Source organism: Acipenser ruthenus, chromosome 15, assembly GCF_902713425.1.
Source record: "Acipenser ruthenus chromosome 15, fAciRut3.2 maternal haplotype, whole genome shotgun sequence".
Taxonomy (NCBI): domain Eukaryota; kingdom Metazoa; phylum Chordata; class Actinopteri; order Acipenseriformes; family Acipenseridae; genus Acipenser; species Acipenser ruthenus.
The window spans coordinates 3,088,635-3,108,311 of NC_081203.1; the positions used below are offsets into that span (position 1 = coordinate 3,088,635).

General features: G+C 44.5%; 1 protein-coding gene across 4 annotated transcripts; it reads right to left on the reverse strand.

Moving 5' to 3' along the window:
- Window positions 1-19,353, reverse strand: LOC117421832 (calcium-binding mitochondrial carrier protein SCaMC-2-B). 4 transcript variants are annotated; one of them, XM_058986852.1, is made up of 11 exons: window positions 18,469-19,353; window positions 8,080-8,206; window positions 7,856-7,943; window positions 7,220-7,255; window positions 6,905-7,016; window positions 5,005-5,163; window positions 4,174-4,326; window positions 3,924-4,031; window positions 3,404-3,571; window positions 3,129-3,279; window positions 1-2,912 (listed from the first exon to the last, which is right to left on the reverse strand). In XM_058986852.1, exons 1-11 carry the CDS (start codon window positions 18,781-18,783, stop codon window positions 2,728-2,730), a joined length of 1,602 nt encoding a protein of 533 aa, XP_058842835.1. In that variant the 5' UTR covers window positions 18,784-19,353; the 3' UTR covers window positions 1-2,727. The 4 variants fall into 4 exon arrangements, with proteins under 4 accessions (XP_058842835.1, XP_058842833.1, XP_058842834.1 ...); XM_058986850.1 differs by lacking the exon at window positions 7,220-7,255 and having other exon boundaries at window positions 18,469-19,257; XM_058986851.1 differs by lacking the exons at window positions 7,220-7,255; window positions 18,469-19,353 and adding an exon at window positions 13,037-13,314.
- Window positions 19,354-19,677: the final 324 nt, after the last annotated feature.

Here is a 19,677-nt window from a genome sequence, read left to right on the forward strand (position 1 = left end):
TTGAGATTCAGAGAAAACTTTATTTCGAAAGCTGTTCCCAATTTCAACAAACATGTTTGTATTACATTCATTAAATTCTTATTCTATAGCATGACAAGTTATTTAGAATTATTATTTTTTTTTTACTTTTTGTTAAAACGCAAAACACATTGCTGCATTGATCTTGGCTCCAGTTGCATTACAATTTCTAAGTCGGGCTGACATTTGTGATAGTTTATGTTGACAGAGAGAGAGAGAGAGAGAGAGAGAAGAAACGAACATTTATGGACAAGATAACTCTAACCTTAATGAAAAATAAACACTCTTCATTCTAATGCTCAATCATTTTTATTGCTCATCATTTTACCACTGCATAGGTGTAGCTACATACAGATGAGAGGACAGGGCAGGACTCCCAGCGCTGTTACACGCTCCGAACCGAGGCAGTCCTTGTTCATATCACATGATGAATAAATGTCCTGCAACTGAACCAGCGTTTAGAACTGAACGCTACAGACATCTCTAAAACCACATGAAAAAAAAAAAAAAAATCCTTCAAGAATATGCACAAAGTCAGAACAGTCTTTGTTTTAGTGTGTATTGTAACAGTTGGATTCTGAACGTTTTATACTGCAAGTTAACAGACCGAACACAAAACAAAAACAACGAGATAGGAACTACCTACCGTTCAAAAGCAGCGTCTAAAACAAGACCTTTTTTTAATAAGTGCAATTTTCTTTCCATTAAACAGGAGTCCCAGTTTCTGCATTCATACATCCCTGAGATTCAAAATGCATCCCCATCATTCCTGTCTCCTGACCCCTTCCTTAACATCACTTCACATCCAAATACTTTGTCACACAGAACCCAGCCGGCAGGCGACGTTAACACGCTCTCCACAGCACACACAGTAAGGCTGTTTCCATGAGAAATACTTACTGAAGCGGCATGAACACAAAGCCACTTTGTGGCTTGGAACTTGATTTCAGGAGACTAGGATTCAGGCCAGTGCACGACACACCAGGGGAGGCTGTGTGGTCCGATGGTTAAAGAAAAGGGCTTGTAACCAGGAGGTCCCCGGTTCAAATCCCGGCTCACTCACTGACTCACTGTGTGACCCTGAGCAAGTCACTTGACCTCCTTGTGCTCCGTCTTTTGGGTGAGACATAGGCGTAAGTGACTCTGCAGCTGATGCATAGTTCACACAGTCGCCTTGGATAAAGGTGTCTGCTAAATAAACTAATAATAATAATAATACAGCAAAATTCTCTCACACTAGGTCTCCGAGTCTCCTGGAACCAGGTTTCAAGCCTCTGTTCCTGAAGCGTGTTCTCTCAGCTTAAGCCTTTCTTTTTTCAAGGGCATATGGTTAATTAGATACACACACACACACACACATTACACAAACACAGTTTGGTCACACATAAAACATACATTTAAAAAAAAAAAAAAACACACTCAAGCCTCATTCTATCTTTCACAATCAATGTTAAACACAAAAAAAAAAGAAATTTGTACACATAAGACCATTTCAGTTCTTTAAATAAATATGAAAGCGAGAAACCCTTCCTCGATTGCCTCTAGTTTCTGAATGCTGCGTCTATAATATATCTCTTTGCCAGACAATTACACAAAAGAGAAGCAGATCTCATCATTCCAGTCACCCGATTCAGAAACAAAAGCAACCCGATTCGAAAAGGAGCACTGAACATGTATTTAAATATATATATATATATAACATGCAAAACTTATAGAACGTACAATGTTTTCTCTCGAAATAAATATATCTGGTTAGCACTGTATGAGACATATAAAAATAAATGACACTTTAAAACAACTCTGATTCGTTCTTCATTAAGACAGCTCAGTGTGTAAGACACTCGCTTCCTACCTGCACAGCTTTAAAAGAAAGTAAAAAAGAAAATACAAAAATAATAACGTGTGCAAGTTTTAAGCTTTTTCCTCTTCAAGTAGTATACAGTTTTGGTTCCATTAGAGGAAAGATTAGCTTGTTTAAGAAGCAAAAAAAAAAAAACAGCAAAACATGTAAACCTCACGAGCAGTGACTGGACTGAACGGTGTTAGAGCTGGAACACAAAATAACAAGCCCCTTGTGATCATAACAGGAAAACACTAAAAACAAGATAAAGCAAGTCGTGCACAATTAAAAAAAATAAAAAAACTCAAATAAAAATAAATTAAAAAGCACACAAGTATAGGAAGTTTTTCTTTTGAAGCTGTGCAGGTAGGCAGAAACCTCCAGTATCCCATCATGCCTCCTGCTCGATAGAGGTGTAACAAGTTGCCAAGGGGAGGGGAGTTTCTGATCACACACACACTTCACATTTTGTTCTCAATGAAAGCTCTAGCTTTTTGGATATGTATCCGTGTTTCTGCAGCAGCAATCTGGAAGTGGGCCAAAAGTGGACATCTTTTTGGTCCCTGCTCGTTATTTAATTTGTTTTCTATTGATGTTCGTTTTCAGACTAGCACAACTTTAGTTTTTGAATCTGCGCCTGCATTTTGGCTGCATCTTTTGCCCCTTTTAGCACCACTTCCGAGTAAATCAAAGTGTACACAGCAGCTTCCCCCAGGTTCTTGCGTCTCACACTGAAAGATTGTTGCTACAGTTCAGTAGCATTTTCCTAGTGTTTTCAGGCATTCACAGAATGAGATGACCATGCAGCCCGGAGTCCCATTGCCCGAGATTCTTCAGTCCCAGTGTCGTCACATTTCAGTCTCTCCTCGTCACCGAGACTGAACCCCCAGGGTCATCTTCAGATTCTCGTACACCACGTAACTGATGCTGACCGACGGGATGACCTTCATGAAGTTGGGGGCCAAGCCTCGGTACAGTCCTGCAACCCCCTCCGTCCTCACAATCTGCCTGAAGAGCCCCGACATGGACATCTGAGGAGCTCCCTCAAGCGTCGCTACAAAAAAAAACTTGCTTTAGTATCGCTAGCAAATTTACGAAAGCAGTATTTAAACAAATTCCTCCATATGGAGGATGTTGCTTGGGCTAAGCAGCAAGGTGCTTTAATTAAAGGCTATTCCAAATGCATTACCCCTGAGAAACTAGTGAAATGAAACTTCACTCTGCATGCCGTGTGTTTGAATAGCCAGGAGTAGCCCCTCTGGATGTTTACCTTGTGCCTGCATTCTCGTCCTCACCAGCGCAAGGGGGTAACTGGCCAGCTGTCCACAGGTGCTGGAAGCTGTCCCGCAAGCCAGGAGCACAAACATCCCGGGATTCACGCTGTCTGTGGCGTAATTCTGCAACCAGGAATTCTTCAATGTCTGAAGAAAATCAAGGGGGAAAAGAGGTTATTACCAAGCCCTGGAACGGAAAACTAAAAATCAATTTAATATTACACATTTAAAACAGCAGATCAATAAAATGGGCGTTGGGTTTTCTACCAACCTCGTACACCGCCAGGTCGATGCCAGCGTATGGAATGATCCCCAGTATGTTGGGAACGTATCCCTTGTAGAACGCCCGGAAGCCCTCCTTCTGGAAAATCCTCTTTGCACAGTCTGCGATTCCAGAGTACTGCCCGGTCTTCCTCAGAGCCAGTCTGGTCTTCAGCACCTGCGGAATAACAACGAAGCCAAGCACTGTCAAACTGCGCTGTCTGTTAACTTCAAAAGCTACAGCTTAGAAGAAGGCGGATCAGACTATTTTAAAAGCCACGGATATTCATGGATACTAAGTTTTTATAAAGCACAGCAGTGAAGAAAGTCCACCGCAGTCAAGTACAAAGTCAGTCAAGGGTTAGCACGACTGAAAAAAGCATTTCCTTCCAATTTTAGTTAAATCTTCAAGAACAGAGATGAAAGCTTTCAAAGTTTGCACCACAGCTTAATTTCAATGTACTGATCCCTCCTCGTTTGCTTGCAGGGATTAGACAGCAGACGCTGTAATCTTAGAAAGGTCTTCTTACCTCCATGGGGTAGATGCTGCTTTGAGCAATCGCACCAGCTAACGATCCAGCGACGAACCGCTCCAGGATTCCCAGGGTCTCCTGATCAGTGCCAATCAAGCGCTTTATCTGCAGATGAACAAGAAAAATGAGACCTGGTCGTTCGATGACTTGCATGCTTTTAAAAACCATGAAGCGTTTGCGAAACTGTGAATGGAAACTCAGAACTGCCTTAAAAAGACAATAGCAGGGACGGTCTTCTGTTCTGTACCTGCTCGTAGGCCATGAACTTGATCGCCGTCTCCGGTGCGATTTTCACGACGTTAATGCCGTTCCCTCGCCACAGAGACCGGACTCCTCCCTCGTGGATCATCTGCGTGAATCCACCCACTATGCACATGTTGCTGCTCCTGGAACCGTGCACCTAAAAATAATAAGAAAAAAAATGAATACAACTATTGAATTACACGCACAATTTCATGATTCAAACATTTTGATTTTTTGGAAGTAAAATTGCACAAAAAGGTGATGAATCAATGAGGTCAACCGGTCCACTGTCTGTGTAGGACAAAGGCTAAACTGTTTTTAAACTTTGTTGGCCCACTTTGCGTACCCTACTGCTGCCAGAATATTTTGACTAACAGTGCGGACGTCAGTCTGGCACCGCTCCCGATGAGCACACAACACTCTCGTTGCTGAAACACCCTGCGCACACCCACTCTGCAACGAGCCAATCGGACGCATGCACAGGATCTGGGTGACAGGAGTACCCCTTCCCCCACGCTGTGATTGGCCAAGGCTGGCCGTGCTGAACTCCGTGACCAGAGAGGCTCGATCAACTGGAACCGTTTACAGCCGTTGGGGAAACAGGCATTGCAACACTGGGATATGCAAGTCCAGCAGCAGGGCAATGTTCTATTACGTGACTGCAAAGCTAAATGGAACACTCTTTACACACCAGGGATAGTTGAGTGCTGGCTATGAAACTAGTCAAAACGTTGTTGGAATACAAAAAAACTATATAAATACAGAGGCCCCTTGTTAAAGCATGCCTTTCTACCATGGTGCCACAATGCGGCTATTTTCAAGAGGCAGAACATACCTGCATTAGCACTTTGAGTCTGTCGAGAGGGGCCGTGCAGGTCCGGGACACTGCGCCTGCACCCCCTCCCGCCACTAGGTGTCGCCACCACATCCCGGTCTGCTTCTCCTCCGCGGTGAACTCATCGGGCACTGTCAGGCTTTCACCGACGTCAAATATCTGGAGAAAGAACGGAGCGCATTAGAAACTCTTTCCATGCTTCGTCTGTTAATACAATACAGAAAAGCTGAGCTACACCACCCACACGTTTTTATACAGGTAGCTTTCTATTGAGGCTCGTGGGAAAACCTGGATTGGCTCAGACTGCTATGCAATGGGAGTCCCAAATGAATCTCTGACTAGGTCACAATATTATATCTAGTATCTGGCAGCGATTTCTTTGCAAGTAGGTCAGATATTTACAGTACCAGAGAATGAGTTTGGTCACTGTTCAAGGACTAACGCACCATTGTGCAACAAATCTCTTAATCTCCATTAAATTAACATTTACAGCTCCGGGCAAAAAAAATAAAAAAATCTCCAGAACGAGATTGTAAAATTTGTTAATTTAAGCACTTGGTACCAAAAATGTAATGTAGTCGAATTCTTATACGATTAGAATATAACAAATGCTAAATGCAACCTCATGATATGTAAAAAAATGACTGGTATGCATTTGTTTTGCAATGCAACATTAATTGAACATTGCATCATCATTTCATGCTGTTGTAAAACTGTGCCTTTATGGAAGTGCTGGAGAGAGACAGTGTGTCCTTCTGCAGTCTGGACTAGAGCCAGCTTCCAGAACTACAAGTCCTGCAGTGGGATTGTCTTTCTGCACTGGAGGCAGCAGATTATTATTATTATTTTTTTATTCAACCAAATGAAATCCAAGGTTGTCCATTCTGGATTTAAACATGTAGAATAAAATAATACAAATGATTAGAGTCTGGGTGTTTGCAGCTTTTTAGTTGAGCTGGGGGAACGATGGATTCATTTAATTGACTTGCCGAGTTAACCCCTGAAATCGATTTTTATCGGATGTGCCAACTGTGGTATTTACAGGGCTTGAGAAATCCAAACGGTGTCCTTGATTCGTGACGAACTACATGTGGAAACGTGCCTGGCAATGGGGCTTGCTTGTCAAACACAGGGCTGGTTAATACAAGGTAATTATTACACCCCGACTTCAATGCAAACTGAAGAATACATGTTAAAGACAAACAGGGACCCCTGTCTTTTAAAAAAAAAAACTCCCCTTCTTCCATATGCAACAAACTTCGAAAGGATAAAGTGCAAGCACACACACACACTGCAGATTATGCAAGTATGAAAACAGGTCACTGCGTTCCGTACTGTATATAAAAACCAGATCATTCCAGATGAGATCTGTCTGCACACGACACCCTTCAGGCTTCTCTTTTAGATCGGAATGCATCACAAGCAATAGCTTAACCGTGTGATTATTAAAAGGGATGTTTACGACCGCCCGGGTTTAAAATTAGACAGCAGCTCTGAAAACGACAGCACATCGGGTTGAATGATTTAAGCCTCAATGTTCCCTGACATTAAACGCTGGGTCAGGTGACAGTACAGAGATTCAGTCAGCAGCGACGGATAACTGTATCCTATACATAGCACCACCCGTGCCCCAGACAACCCCACACACTGACCCACGTCCAGGTTCACGATGTACTGTAGGGAGATTCCTGGGACATCTATTTTTAAAACCCAACCCTTTTTTATTTTTTTCTCATGCCAGCTCTGTTTGGATTAAGTAGGATCCTATCACATGCTAGACACCTACATTTTAGCTGATGGTGTACGAGTATATTTGTCTCCAGCACTAGGTCTATGCACAGAGCTTTGTGCAGGTATTGCCTGCAGTTCACAGCCTCGGGTATTCGCTCCCTGTACTTACTGTGGAGTGTTTCCAGTACAGGATGATCTCAGGAATGTTGTCAGCCGGGTGCAAAAGATGGTAATCTCTCCATTCGTTCCAGTCTATTGTCATTGTACCATTTTTATCCATGCTGTGGAAGAGAAACAAAAACTAATTAGAAATCAGGAACCAGGACGGATTGTTACAGAGAAATCACATGCAAGAGCAAACAGTTTGGCATGGACGATCTGGGGAGATGGATAACAAAAACTAAAAGTCATAAATAATAATAAATGATGCAAGGGTTTCACAGACAGTGGAGTTTGAAATGGACAAGCACAAAGAATTACTTACTAAGTAACAGGGGACCAGACTTGACCCTTCCTTATTCTGAGACAGGCAAGAGAAACGAGAGGAAGAGGCGTCGGAGAAGCACAGACCGACAGAGACAAGCCATTACTCAACACAAGCAGAGGCACTGCTACTGACCTGCGAGACTCCCACTGCACAGCAATCGCATGTGAATCACACATACTGCACAGAACACAGGCGTGGGTGCAACTTAAGCTCAGTGCAAAACCTGGAACAGCTCCAACTGCTTTGCAATGGGAGTCTCGTCTCTACACCTAGCTATAGAAGTGCCTCAGGAAGGTTAATTCTGGGGGGGAAAACTCTAATCAGGTGCATGAAGAGAATGCTGGTATTGCCATACGTTTGAATCCTCATGCAGCCCGAGCAAGAGAGCTCTCATTTTTTATTGCACGATTCGAACTGAGAATTTGACCCGTTACACATTCATTTTTGAAAAGGGGTGCATTTCTTGTTCAGCCTCATTTAATAAACCCCACATTACTCTGGGGTTTTACTGCAGTTCAATCTGGCCAGTAAAGAGAGAGAGACAGAGAGGGACCACACCATGAAGACAATACAGAAGGACACTCCCCTAAACGTGACATTCGGTAGACCGGCACACCACAGCTCTTAACCTACCTCTTCAGGATTTTTTCTGCCTGCTGCTCGGAGATGTTGACTCCGAGGTCTCGCAGGGACTGCATGATCTCCTGAGAGTCGATATGACCTGGGAACGAAAACAAAAAAGTCGAGTATTGAATATGAGAAATAAAGCTGTCTATGGACAAAAAACACACAGCTATTAAAAGGTCCCCAACGACCCCCACAAAAGGATTTCATATATAAATATATTTGCTCCTCACCGTCGTTCTTCTTGTCCAGACTCTTGAAGACCAGTCTCAGCTTCTTCTCGTGGTCTCTGAGGTAGTGAACAAACTCATCGAAGTCCAGCTGGCCGTCCAGATCCTTGTCGCCAGCCTTCAAGATTTTCTGGAACAACAAAAATAAAATATGTTAGCTGTGCTGCTAAAACAAAACATCTTTGACATGAACAGGCAGGCTCGCACAATTCAGTTTCCATCAATAATATCAATCGTCTCTCAGTTAATCTCTAACCCTGCACAACCTCAAGTAGTTTCCTTGTGTACAGGTTTCAGTTGCTTTTGCAACCCCTGTGAACCAGAACCAGCAAGCTGAATCCTGCATCTCCACGCTCGCCCGGGTGCAGGCATGGAGGGCTCACAAGTGAATCCACCTCACCTCAGGACAAAGTGCAAATCACAGACGAGGAGATAATGTGTACAATACGACTTCCACACCATTAAACACAGCTCCACAGCACGTGACCGCCTTAGGATCTATGTCCACGTTGCACGAATGAACACAGCGGGGCGCACAGAGAGCAACAGCAAACTCTGTCACAGGGATGGGAATAAGACTCCTATTGCAGAGCAGTTTCACCCATTCCAGGTTTTACTATGAGCTTGATTAGCCCCAGTGTATAGGTAACAAGCTCAGGTGTGTCTGATTCAACTCATAGTAAAACCAGGAATGGATCAAACTGCGATGCAATGGGAGTCTTATTGCCATCCCTGAACCTCATTTGAGATGATCACTTTTATTTTATTTTTTTAACCAGCGGAGTATGACTCACTACCTGAGAAATATTTGCATGTGGCTGAACTTTGAGCAGCACAGCAGGCAATCAGGAGGAGGATAAATATCAGAGTCCAGGCAGTAACCAGAGACGATAGCACGAGCAGAGTGCGTTACACTGTCCTTGCATCACATGAGCAGAGTGCGTTACACTGTCCCTGCATCACATGAGCAGAGTGCGTTACACTGTCCCTGCATCACATGAGCAGAGTGCGTTACACTGTACCTGCATCACATGAGCAGAGTGCGTTACACTGTCCCTGCATCACATGAGCAGAGTGCGTTACACTGTACCTGCATCACATGAGCAGAGTGCGTTACACTGTTCCTCCCATATTCCCATCCCAGTTGTCAAAGGGTATCAATTGACACAGTGGGAGGTGTGTCTACATGAGCCGGCAATGAACTTGAAGATTAAGAGTTACACAGTGTGTGAAGATTGATCCCAAGTCCAGCCACACACTGCACAAAACAGCCGTTTGGGATTTAACGCTGGAATGAATTTAACAGATAATTACAGATACGAGTGAACAATTCAAATATACACCTTAAATAGATTTAAATTGTTTGGTTAAATAAATATTGCTCTTGCCAGAGGTTAGAACTGCTCATTCCTTCCGTTTTATTATATCAGATAACGAGCCAATCAATGTCAGAGATCAGCCGTTTAAAATAGCTTTTCTATAGAGATTTACATAAGTAACGAACGTTGCCACCCAGCCCAGGTTTTAAAATGTAACAGACATAAAGAGCACAGTTTGAGATGATTAAACACCAGTTATCTGTATCGGTAGATACATTAAAAGGACAGCTCTCTCAATGGGGGAATCTGTTTTTTTCAATTTTCACATCCTCTTCCCGTTTCTTGGAAAGAATACCAGTATTTACAAGCAGAGATCGCGCACCACCTACACAGTGGACAGATCCCACTCACTCCACGAGAAAAACGCACACACCAAACATCGAGCTTCTTACCCGTCTCCACTTTCGATAGGCAGTCAGTTCCTCGGAAGGAGCGAACACACTCAGCCTGGTGAAAAACGACTTGAGCTCGGAAGGAAGTCCTTCCGATTCAAAGTATTCAAACTCCGTTTGAGCCGCGTTCGGGAGGGGCACGTAAAGGCACAGGCACAGCATTTCAAAATAATATTCGACGCTCTTAAATATAAATAAATAGATAATATATATATATTAAAAAAAAAAAAAATAGAGATAACAGATGCCTTCTCTCGCTCTTCTCAGCGCCGCTTGATCTTAAATGCCGGCAAATGCCTTCTGACACATGTGTTCTTTGGTTCTATTGGCCCCGCCCCGAATGCGTCACCCTAATGCTGCCTTTTCATTGGTTAAAAACCAATACACTCCTTTTTTCTTGACATCACTACAGACTCTCCTCTTACGTAATGTGGAAGGCACACGTGGTCTCCGTTTTAACCCTTTCTGGTTGAAATTGGTGGCTGTCCAGGGAAGAGCTCATATTACAGCGATAATAGAATTGCAGACGGGTTTAATGGAGGAACCAATATTGTTTCTCATCTTTGAAATGATACAACAAACAAAACCAGTATTAGCAGTCGTTTTTTTTAATTCAGATGGCGTTGTCTTTATTTAGATGGTATTCAGGGACGGAAATAAGACTCCTATTGCATAGCAGATTCACCCGTTCCACGTTTCAACACGAGCTTGATTAGCCACAGAGCGTATAGGTAACCAGTTCAGGTGTGTCTTATTAAACTCCTACTAAAAACAGGAATGGATCAAACCGCTATGCAACGGGAGTCTTATTTATCTTATAGATTTCTCTGATAAATTCCAATACCTGGGAACTTATGGGAAGTTCCACCCACTGTCTAAATACATGAAACATGCAACCAGGGAGTTGCACTGAATCACTGAAAATACGTGGGAGAGCTGAAAAATCACCATCACGAAACTGAACCTGCACTGAAGTTGAACTTGTTTATAGACACAGGGCTTGATTTTCCACTGTGTTCAAACACACCATGCAATACATTTAATATGAAAGGGGCAGTCCCCTTTAAACATGGAGCTTGACAACTCAAGCTAAACAAGCCGACAGCCTTTTCTGTCCAGATTGCGGACCTGCGCTTCCCCTTGGAGTTTGCTGTTCTCCCTCCCTCAATATTCGAGGGACATTTCCACCCCTCCCCGCAGCTCTGGAGAGTCTTGTAACCCGATGCTGAGGAGGGATCCGCATTCAGGGCAGGTCAAAGCAGGCAGCCAGGACGCCTCGCGGGCTTCGCTTGCAGCTCAGACTCCAGTTCGGATGTTATTTCGAGGGAGTCACAAGCTGCAGCTTCCAGAGGGATGCTGTGGGAGCCGCAGCGGATGCCCTGGCTCAGATCACCAGGCACATTCCTGAACAGCGTGACTGGGGATCCTGGAGCTAAGCACCGAACTGGAATTGATATTTCAGACATGAATTACATCGCTGTTTCATTTGAAGCCAAATGTAACTGACTAACAAATAAACCCTCTTCAAAAAATAAAACACAGCTGAAAATGTTTAATCTTGATTTAATTAATCAAAAAACAACTCGAAAAACAAGCCTGAACAAAACCTGTTGAATAGAGTCCAAATAGATGACGCTCTAGTCTGCTGTCCTAGGACTGTGTTATTTATCAGAAAGTGTGTTTTTCCCCCCTAGTTGTTCATGACCCCATAGCACAGACGTACCAATCGAGGGAAGGACAAAACAAACAGGACCCGATAGCACTCCTCCAGACATCTGCACCAAGGTAAAGATTAAACAGCAGAAAAACACCAACATGTGTACCATCTGAACTTCATGACAAAGCACCGGTCCAAGGTCAACTTCCATTCTGGGACACAGCCCTTTGTTTTGATCCTCCACTGAATAAATATTTGTTTACCAGGTTTTATGGACCGCCGATGCTAAATTGTGCAACAGCAGGCGTTGGAAAAACAGAGCGTGTGCGTTGGTGTCTGTGTACAAGAATAACCAGCGATCCGTCTTATCACAGGAGCACCTGAGACAACGCACGCACACACACACACACGCAACCATAGCCATCCGCTCAGCCAGATTAATTGACCATCTACTGTACTGAGCGGTGGTGTTCAATCACGGTCCTTCACAGCCATTCCACTCCAGGTTTAACAGGCAACACGAGAGAACTAATTCAGGGTCTGGATAGAGGTTTAACTGGTTCAGTTAACCAATTCAGAACAGGGTTGGAACAAAGACCAGGAGTGGAACAGCCAGCTTTGTGCAGCCCTGCACAAGAGCTCCACTCCTCTCAATGCATTGGAGATTGGATTTGTTTCTGGTCAACAGAAAAGATCATACAGAAACTAAAAGTTTACTGTAAAGTCAAAATAACTTGTTTTACCAGCCAGTAACTCCCCTTCAAAATGCAAGTGAATGACGAACGCACTTGAAGTCACCGGTTTTAAGCGGATAAAACTGTTCGGCGTCCTTCAGGACTGGTTTCACTGTGGTTATGCAATACTTTATAAAACTTTGTCCTGGATCATTTACAGTTGATGCTTGGCTCAGACCTGGAGCTTGATTTCATCACCCTAGACCCTGCTGGGATTTGTAGAGTATTTTACAGCAAACCACCTGGATTACATCAAGCACGCCTCTTTAAGGGTAATCCTGGGCTGGCCAGATAGGTGGCTGATGCAATTCAGGGCGATTCTGTCTGCGAAATGCTCAATAATCCAGCTGTGGCTTCTCAAGGTATAGAGGCTGATCACCTCCAGCCACACGTGAGGATTTGAAGTGGCATTGGGCACAGCATCTTTAAACCGAGCGAGTGAGCAGATCTGCACTGCTGGTCAGACCCGGGGGTCAAGTAATTACAATTACAGAAGCATTACTTACCGGAATTCCAATTCCAATGATAGTTACAAGTATGCTGCACTAATTACAATTCTAAATTACCATTGCACTAAAAAGCAAACCACTACGCATACTAACATTATTTATTCTAAATAACCGAGCAATAAAATATCACAGGTACTGACGTATGGTGATCACCAAACGTGAATAACGAGCGAATGACAAAGGCGTAATTGAAGTGTAAATCGATGAGTTACAGTATATGGTGTAATTACACTAAGGCGGGTGAGCCCAGGTTCAAGTGGATCCGAGCCCAGGTCTGTGGCGGTCGTACCTGTTTCAGAAGCTCCGTGGGCACCACCATTATCAGTATGGTTTGTTTCTTCTCTCCCGCAGGGCTGTCCCCGGCTGGCTTAGCTGTCGATTCCGCCGCTCCGGCTCTGGGAGAAGCAGCTGCTTTCTCTGCATCCTGCTCAACCCCACCTGAAGCCTGGCACGACGCAGCGGGAGGAGCCCTCGAAATCCACGGGGAGAGGAACCCCCACACAGCCTGCAGCATCCCTCCTCGAGGCAGGCACTGAGGAACGTGGACGCAACGCAGAGCGAGGAAGGGGAGGGAATACTGTTAATTACCAATGCAGGGCAGCAATGCTAAAAAAAAAAACTTCTCCAAGTGAATAATTTCTGCTTTAGAGCCGGCAATCGTCTCCCTGAAACAAAAAAAGTACCTTATCCGATGTCTAGCTTTCAAACCACATCACTGAACACAGCCAGGACCTTTACTTAAAGCAAGATCAAAGCCCGTCAGCCTTATATCAATACCTACCTACCTACGCCAGAGCAAAGCAAACTTAATACTGCTGCAATATTATTTAATAGGCAGCCAAAACAATATGCATCTTACGAAAGCTAGGCATGTAAAGGAGACTCGCACCAAGTTAGATAAACTTTTCAAGTATTACATGTATACAACCTGCAGCCTTCTCTCACCAGGTAACCAGCTCGTGTGAATCTCGCTACGGGTTTTGCCTCTTTCTCTCTCCCTGCGCAGTTACTTTCAGACGCATTCACTTTGAGATCTGAGAGTTCCCAGCGAGCCCTGGCCCAGTCAGGAGAAGAAATATTGCAGCAAAAAAAAGCGTCTGGAAGCAAGCAGTGCACATCAAACTGCATCCTCACTGCAGCTGTGGCCCAGCCAATGGCAAAGGCCCACACTAACAGGTCCATTAGTAAGGGCCAGCCAATTAGAAAGCGCTGGCTGGGTGATTTCTTATCACCAAAAGGGTCTCTCGGGCTCTCTCTCTCTCTCTCTCTCTCTATGCAGTCTGTTATTGATGACTCCCAGCTATTCCATTAGGCTGGATGCATCGCCGTGGCAACGCACATCAGTCTCCCCTGAGGGGGATGGATGCTGTGCGTTGTGAAGCAGTGGCTTTTCAGTTGCCCGTCTGTTTCAATATTCCCCAGCAGTGCTCCCAGCCTCATACGTTGGCTGATCTAGTCCAGACAGGAGTGGGTAAACGTCACGTTTACAAGATAAAAAGCTGAATAAATGACAGCACTTACACAATGTGTTACCGCATAGCGAACTAGGCAGAACATGAAAGAAAGAAACAGTTAAACCCTGCAGAGTCACTGCTGTACAGCATCAGCATTGCTGCCTGTGTCACTCCTCCAACCAACTCCAGTCATTTAGGGTTGCTGTCTCCTCCCATTTATAAAGAACACCAGAAATACAAAACAGTCACTTTCCAAGCCGTATCACTGAGAAAGAAAGAAAAAAGAAATGAGGCTGTAAAGACAGCAAAGAGCGCCCCCTTGTGGGGGGGGGGGGGGGGACACGGACTCCAGGTACTGCAGTCATAGATTTGGAATCTTTTTAATTTTTTAATGATGCAGAACGATCCCAGAATCACATGGCATGTAGGAAAGAGGAAACCCGGGCAGATACTTTTCAAAGAATGAAACAGGATTTCGAATTGAAGGGTCACATTCTACACAGGCATGGCTTAGCCTCTTTAGCCACAAGGAGGTGCACTGCCGAGACGAGACTAGCCAGACAACAGGGCTGTACTGCCTGGACCGCATGGCTGCTGGAGTCCGTCACATGGGGGCGTTTGTCTACTACCAATCCCCCAGAGTGCTCTGCACAAAAAGGGGAGGTTGCATTAGCAAGTCAGAGACCATCAATAAAGGAATGAATGAACAGAGAGTGCTTTCAGGGTTTTTATGAGGGTGGATTTGGGGTTTCCGGTCGACAGCACAGCAGCAAACCCAGCAAACGAAACTGGACAAGGCCACAGCAATGCGGGGAGAGACGGGACCCGCAGGCATCAGTCTTTACTACAGCAACACAATTCAAGTCACTTTGATCAGGAGGTAGACATGGAAGGAAATCCAGACGTGTCAATTAAACTTCAAATGCCCTACTAGAATTGCAAGCCCCTCACAATCCAGTCCAATCTCCACCCCCCCTCAGTTTCAGTTATGCCTGCCCCCCTACTACAATGACTGCAGTGCTGCGGGTACCCATTAATGGGATAAGCTCTCCACCAGGGGGCAGTCACAGGTGTTGATTGGGTTCATTTACCATTGCAAGTGAAACAGCTGCTTGGGTTTGCAGAGTCTATACCAGCACTTCCCAACCCTGGTCCTGGGGTCCCCCTGTGTGCTGGTTTTCATTCCAGCTGATTTACTTAACTAGACCCTAAACTGAACTAATAACTCGCTTACTTAGAACCTTGTACTTGTTTTCAGCTCTTAAACAGTTGCAGGAGTAGCTTGACCTCTGAGAACAGCAGGAAAGGTTCGTTCAGGATTTGCCTGGCCCTGAACTACAGCAGCAGGTGACAGCTTGCTTCAGAAACAGCCGTGAATGTTTCCATGATCAACAATGGCTTCAAACTCTGCATTGCTTCAGGGTTTTCATGGGGCGGTGGAACTGTGCTGGGCAGACAGTTGTGAAAGGTTTGGAGGTGAATCATCAGGCAGATCTCTCTGGATTCCACAGCATAGCTGACCAGTTCACTGAACGAGAGGACGCAGGCATGTCCCTTTTGAAAACATCTCTCTTCAGGGAACACGACGTTGACGTCCGATCCACAAGGCTGGATTTGTGTCACGCTATCACAGATTTCACGATTTACAGGAAACTTACCCACTGCCGTGTAATATGTAGTGTCTTATTTTTACATTGATTTCTGTTTTTATTTTGTTTGATCAATTCACATGTTTTAAAAAATATGTTCAATCATAAAATAGATTGAAATACCTATTTTTAGACCGTGAAATTACAGTGGGGACAAAAACACAGCTCTAATTATACAGTAGAATGTGGTTTCGGTTCCATGAATGATGCATCGAATAGCTCTCCTGTGATTGGTGGAGTCCTGTGTCTGTGTACTGCACAGTGTGTTCCGTATCAAGACAGGACAGCCCTGGGGATTACAGCATGAATCATGCTGATGTTAAATCACCAGCTCACAAACAAACAGACCTTTTAAATCACAGCTCTACTGAAGCTTTCCCAGGGCTCTGATCAGGCTAACCAGTTTAGCACTGATCTTCCCCAAAGTAAAAAGGGGTCGCGTTTTACTCTGCCTCATCACAGGAGCATACCGGTCTTGAGTCTAGACTGGGAATCCTGTGCAGCAGCAAACATGTGCTACTGCCACGTCAACTGCAGACAGAGGGATTGGAGAAGGAAACAGGGCAAGCCGAACGAGAGACAAACAGCTTGGCAGCAATCCAATCATTTGTAGGGAAGCGCTGTTGAATTTGGCATTTGTTTGATAGCTTCTTCCTGAGGGGTGTATTAGATTGATCCCTTCCTGCCCTCTCGCTATTCTCTCATTCCAAACCAAAGCTCCAGCAACGCATCACCCCCGTCATGCAACATCATTAAATGCAAAAGAAAACGACACAAACGTTCTGCGTTCGTGCTCGGAAAACGCAAACTCTCTCAAAATGCTGCGACTGAAGCCATGCAAATGGGTTTTGAAAAACGAGTGCACATTCCTGTGGCGCCAGCCTGCTTTGCAATCAGGTTAAGATACATGCAAACCGTTTCCGTGGGAACCGCAGTAGCGTCTACTGACGATAGATCGGAATTTGCAATACAAATGCTTTGATTTGTGTGTGTGCGTGTGTGTGTGTGTGTGTGAGTGCGTGTTTAACAGAACAGCATGTGACCAAATACCAAACTAATACTGACCCATATTTAATCATTTTACACTGACTGAAAACAATGATAACCTACCAAGAGATCTTAAGAAAATAAGATCAATGATCATTTAAAAAGAAATCAATAAATAGGGAAGAAATAGGAGCCGCACACAGGGATGGGAATAAGTCCCATCACACCTGGTTTCGCTATGCGTTTTTAATCAGACACACCTGAGCTTGTTACAGGGCAGCAGTGTGGAGTAGTGGTTAGGGCTCTGGGCTCTTGACTGGAGGGTCGTGGGTTCAATCCCCGGTCGAGGACACTGCTGTTGTACCCTTGAGCAGGGTACTTTACCTATATTGCTCCAGTAAAAACCCAACTGTATAAATGGGTAATTGTATGTAAAAATAATGTGATATCTTGTAACAATTGTAAGTCGCCCTGGATAAGGGCGTCTGCTAAGAAATAAATAATAATAATAATAATAATAATAATACCTATACACTGTGGCTAATCAAGCTCATAGGAAAACCTGGCATGGGTGAACTTGCTGTGCAATAGGAGTCTTGTTCCCATCCCTGAATGCTGGTGCTTTTCACACACATCCATCCCATAATGATAATGACGCCTGGTGCTCTCAACGCCTGCTCTATCGCACTACCCTTTTGTGAATGACAGGGGGCTGACAGAAGGGACTGTACAGCTGTGAGGTCTGCACAAACAGGCCTGTTCCAATCACACAATGGAAAGAGACCTTTATTCAGCTGCTGCTTCACTCAAGTAAAATGCAAACCCCACAAACTGCTACAGGCAGCTGGGTCTCTCAGAGAAGGCCATGTGCACAAAATGTCCCCCACGGTTTTACCCCACCAAGGAAAACCACCTAACTGCATTCCTAATCTGACTGTATCTCAGGTTCATCTCGGGTCAGGTTTAGGAGGAGACGCTGTTAGCCTGTGGGATCTGAAAACTTTCCACAGACCTCTGCTCCTCCTGTGAACTTCCATTCAGAGGGCCTGCGGACCTCCCCCCTCCCCCTCCCTGGACAGACTGTTTCCCAGCTGCTAGTTAAAAGCACGGTTTGATCACCAGGTAGGAAACGAAAAAGGCAGGTACATACCAGTGTGAATAACTGAGCTCCTCGCCTGACTAGATGAGTAATATGATAACAGAGACGGCGGACTCACTGTCCCAGGCTGACGCATTGAACACAGTGACGTCACTCATGGGGATTTACCGGATAGGAATTCCTGCTGTTACCGGACTTCAGTTTCTGTTGGGGGTCCTTGATGAAATTCCAAAGGGGTTGCTTACCCGCATCGGACGCAGAAATAACCAACACTGCCCTGTATATCAATATAATACACACCAGTCTGTTTCACTTGTAGTTAAGTACTGGAGTCACGCTTTCAATAATAAAGTTGAGGATTTTAAAAACATATGGGATACATAATAAGGCATCAATGTATCTTACCGACACCGATTTAGGAATAAGCCATGTTGCTTATATTAACTCTATATGTGTTCGAGTACAGCGTTGGCCGGTATGAATTGTAATGGATATTGAATATAATAAAACGCAGACTTCACTAGCAGCTTACCCTCAGTTCGTTCTCAGTCCGGTGAACTCCCAGCTTCTTCAGCCCGATGGTCAAGTCGTTGACACAGATACCCCCGTCTTTGTTGACGTCCAGCACTTGAAACAGAACCTTGAGACGGTGTTCCTGTTCGGTACCAGCACCACACAGCGCCCCGCCACAGGAACCGGACCCGAACTCTGCCGAACTGGCGTGTGCGTCGCTGCAGTGTTGGTGAGGTTCTGAGACAGCGGTGCCGCCTCCGCCGCCCGGGTCCGAACCGCATTGGCAGAACACTCCGCTTAGCAAGGGGGAAATGATCGATCTCTCCTTCTGCATAACCGGTATCCGCTAAATGTAATATATGTGTTTTTAACGATCCACCAAAACAAAACCAAAATTAAAACAGTTTCCTTTGAGTTTAAAAAAAAATGTTAAGAAAAGAACGCAGTGTCTATTTAAAAGATGGTTTTGACGATGATTCAAGATATTAAATACAAATACAAGATAATCTAATCGTGCACGGTTTTGCAGCTCCTCTTGCTATGCAGATCCCGTGCCTCTGTACTCATTTGGCTGGAGTCTACGTCGCCCTTGTTCGGTCTCTCCCGCTCAGCTAGCCCACCCGGATTCGCTTGCCCTGTGCAATCTGTCTTTCTGAAAAGCTAAAGTCCGATTCAGATTGCTTTCGGGTGTCCCTTTCTCGCAATTCCAAACTCCGTATCTCCGGGATTGCTGTGAATTTCACAAGAATTAGCCCTGTATATATATTTGACTTGGCGCTCGCCTCTCCAGTTGATGCAAGATTAAAAAAAGAGACGCCGGTAAATGAAGGACAGTTTCTCGGTTTCTGGAACAGGAAACGGTTCGTCACACTCACTCGTGGGTGGGCGTGGTTGCAATGATTGACAGGGAACGCAACCAATGATCTCTCGATAACCGCCTTCTCAACGATTAAAAAAATACCATAATAAAATACTATACTCGGAATAATAAATAACCTTAAAAAAAAGTGATACAGTTTAAGATAACAATGGTATCTGTTATGCAAATGGCACGAGGTAGTTTTAATTCCAAAACAAAAAATGAACCCGTATTTGATATACTTGTGCCCACGATTTGGTTTTTAATAGCGCAGCGCGTTGCGTTGCAGTTGGGGGTGGGTAGGTGTTTGCATCAGGTGTAAAACCACTCACTTAGAGGTCAGTTACTCCACCGTTACACTGCCAAGGT

Bases quoted from the DNA above. Each gene is read 5' to 3' on its own strand.
- LOC117421832 (XM_058986852.1), bottom strand. From the start codon at position 18,783: ATGCAGAAGGAGAGATCGATCATTTCCCCCTTGCTAAGCGGAGTGTTC. The intron at 7,256-7,855 runs GTAGGTTAAGAG...TGCCTGTCTCAG, and splicing joins GCAGAAAAAATCCTGAAGAG to AATAAGGAAGGGTCAAGTCT. The intron at 3,572-3,923 runs GTAAGAAGACCT...GTTATTCCGCAG, and splicing joins GCAGCATCTACCCCATGGAG to GTGCTGAAGACCAGACTGGC.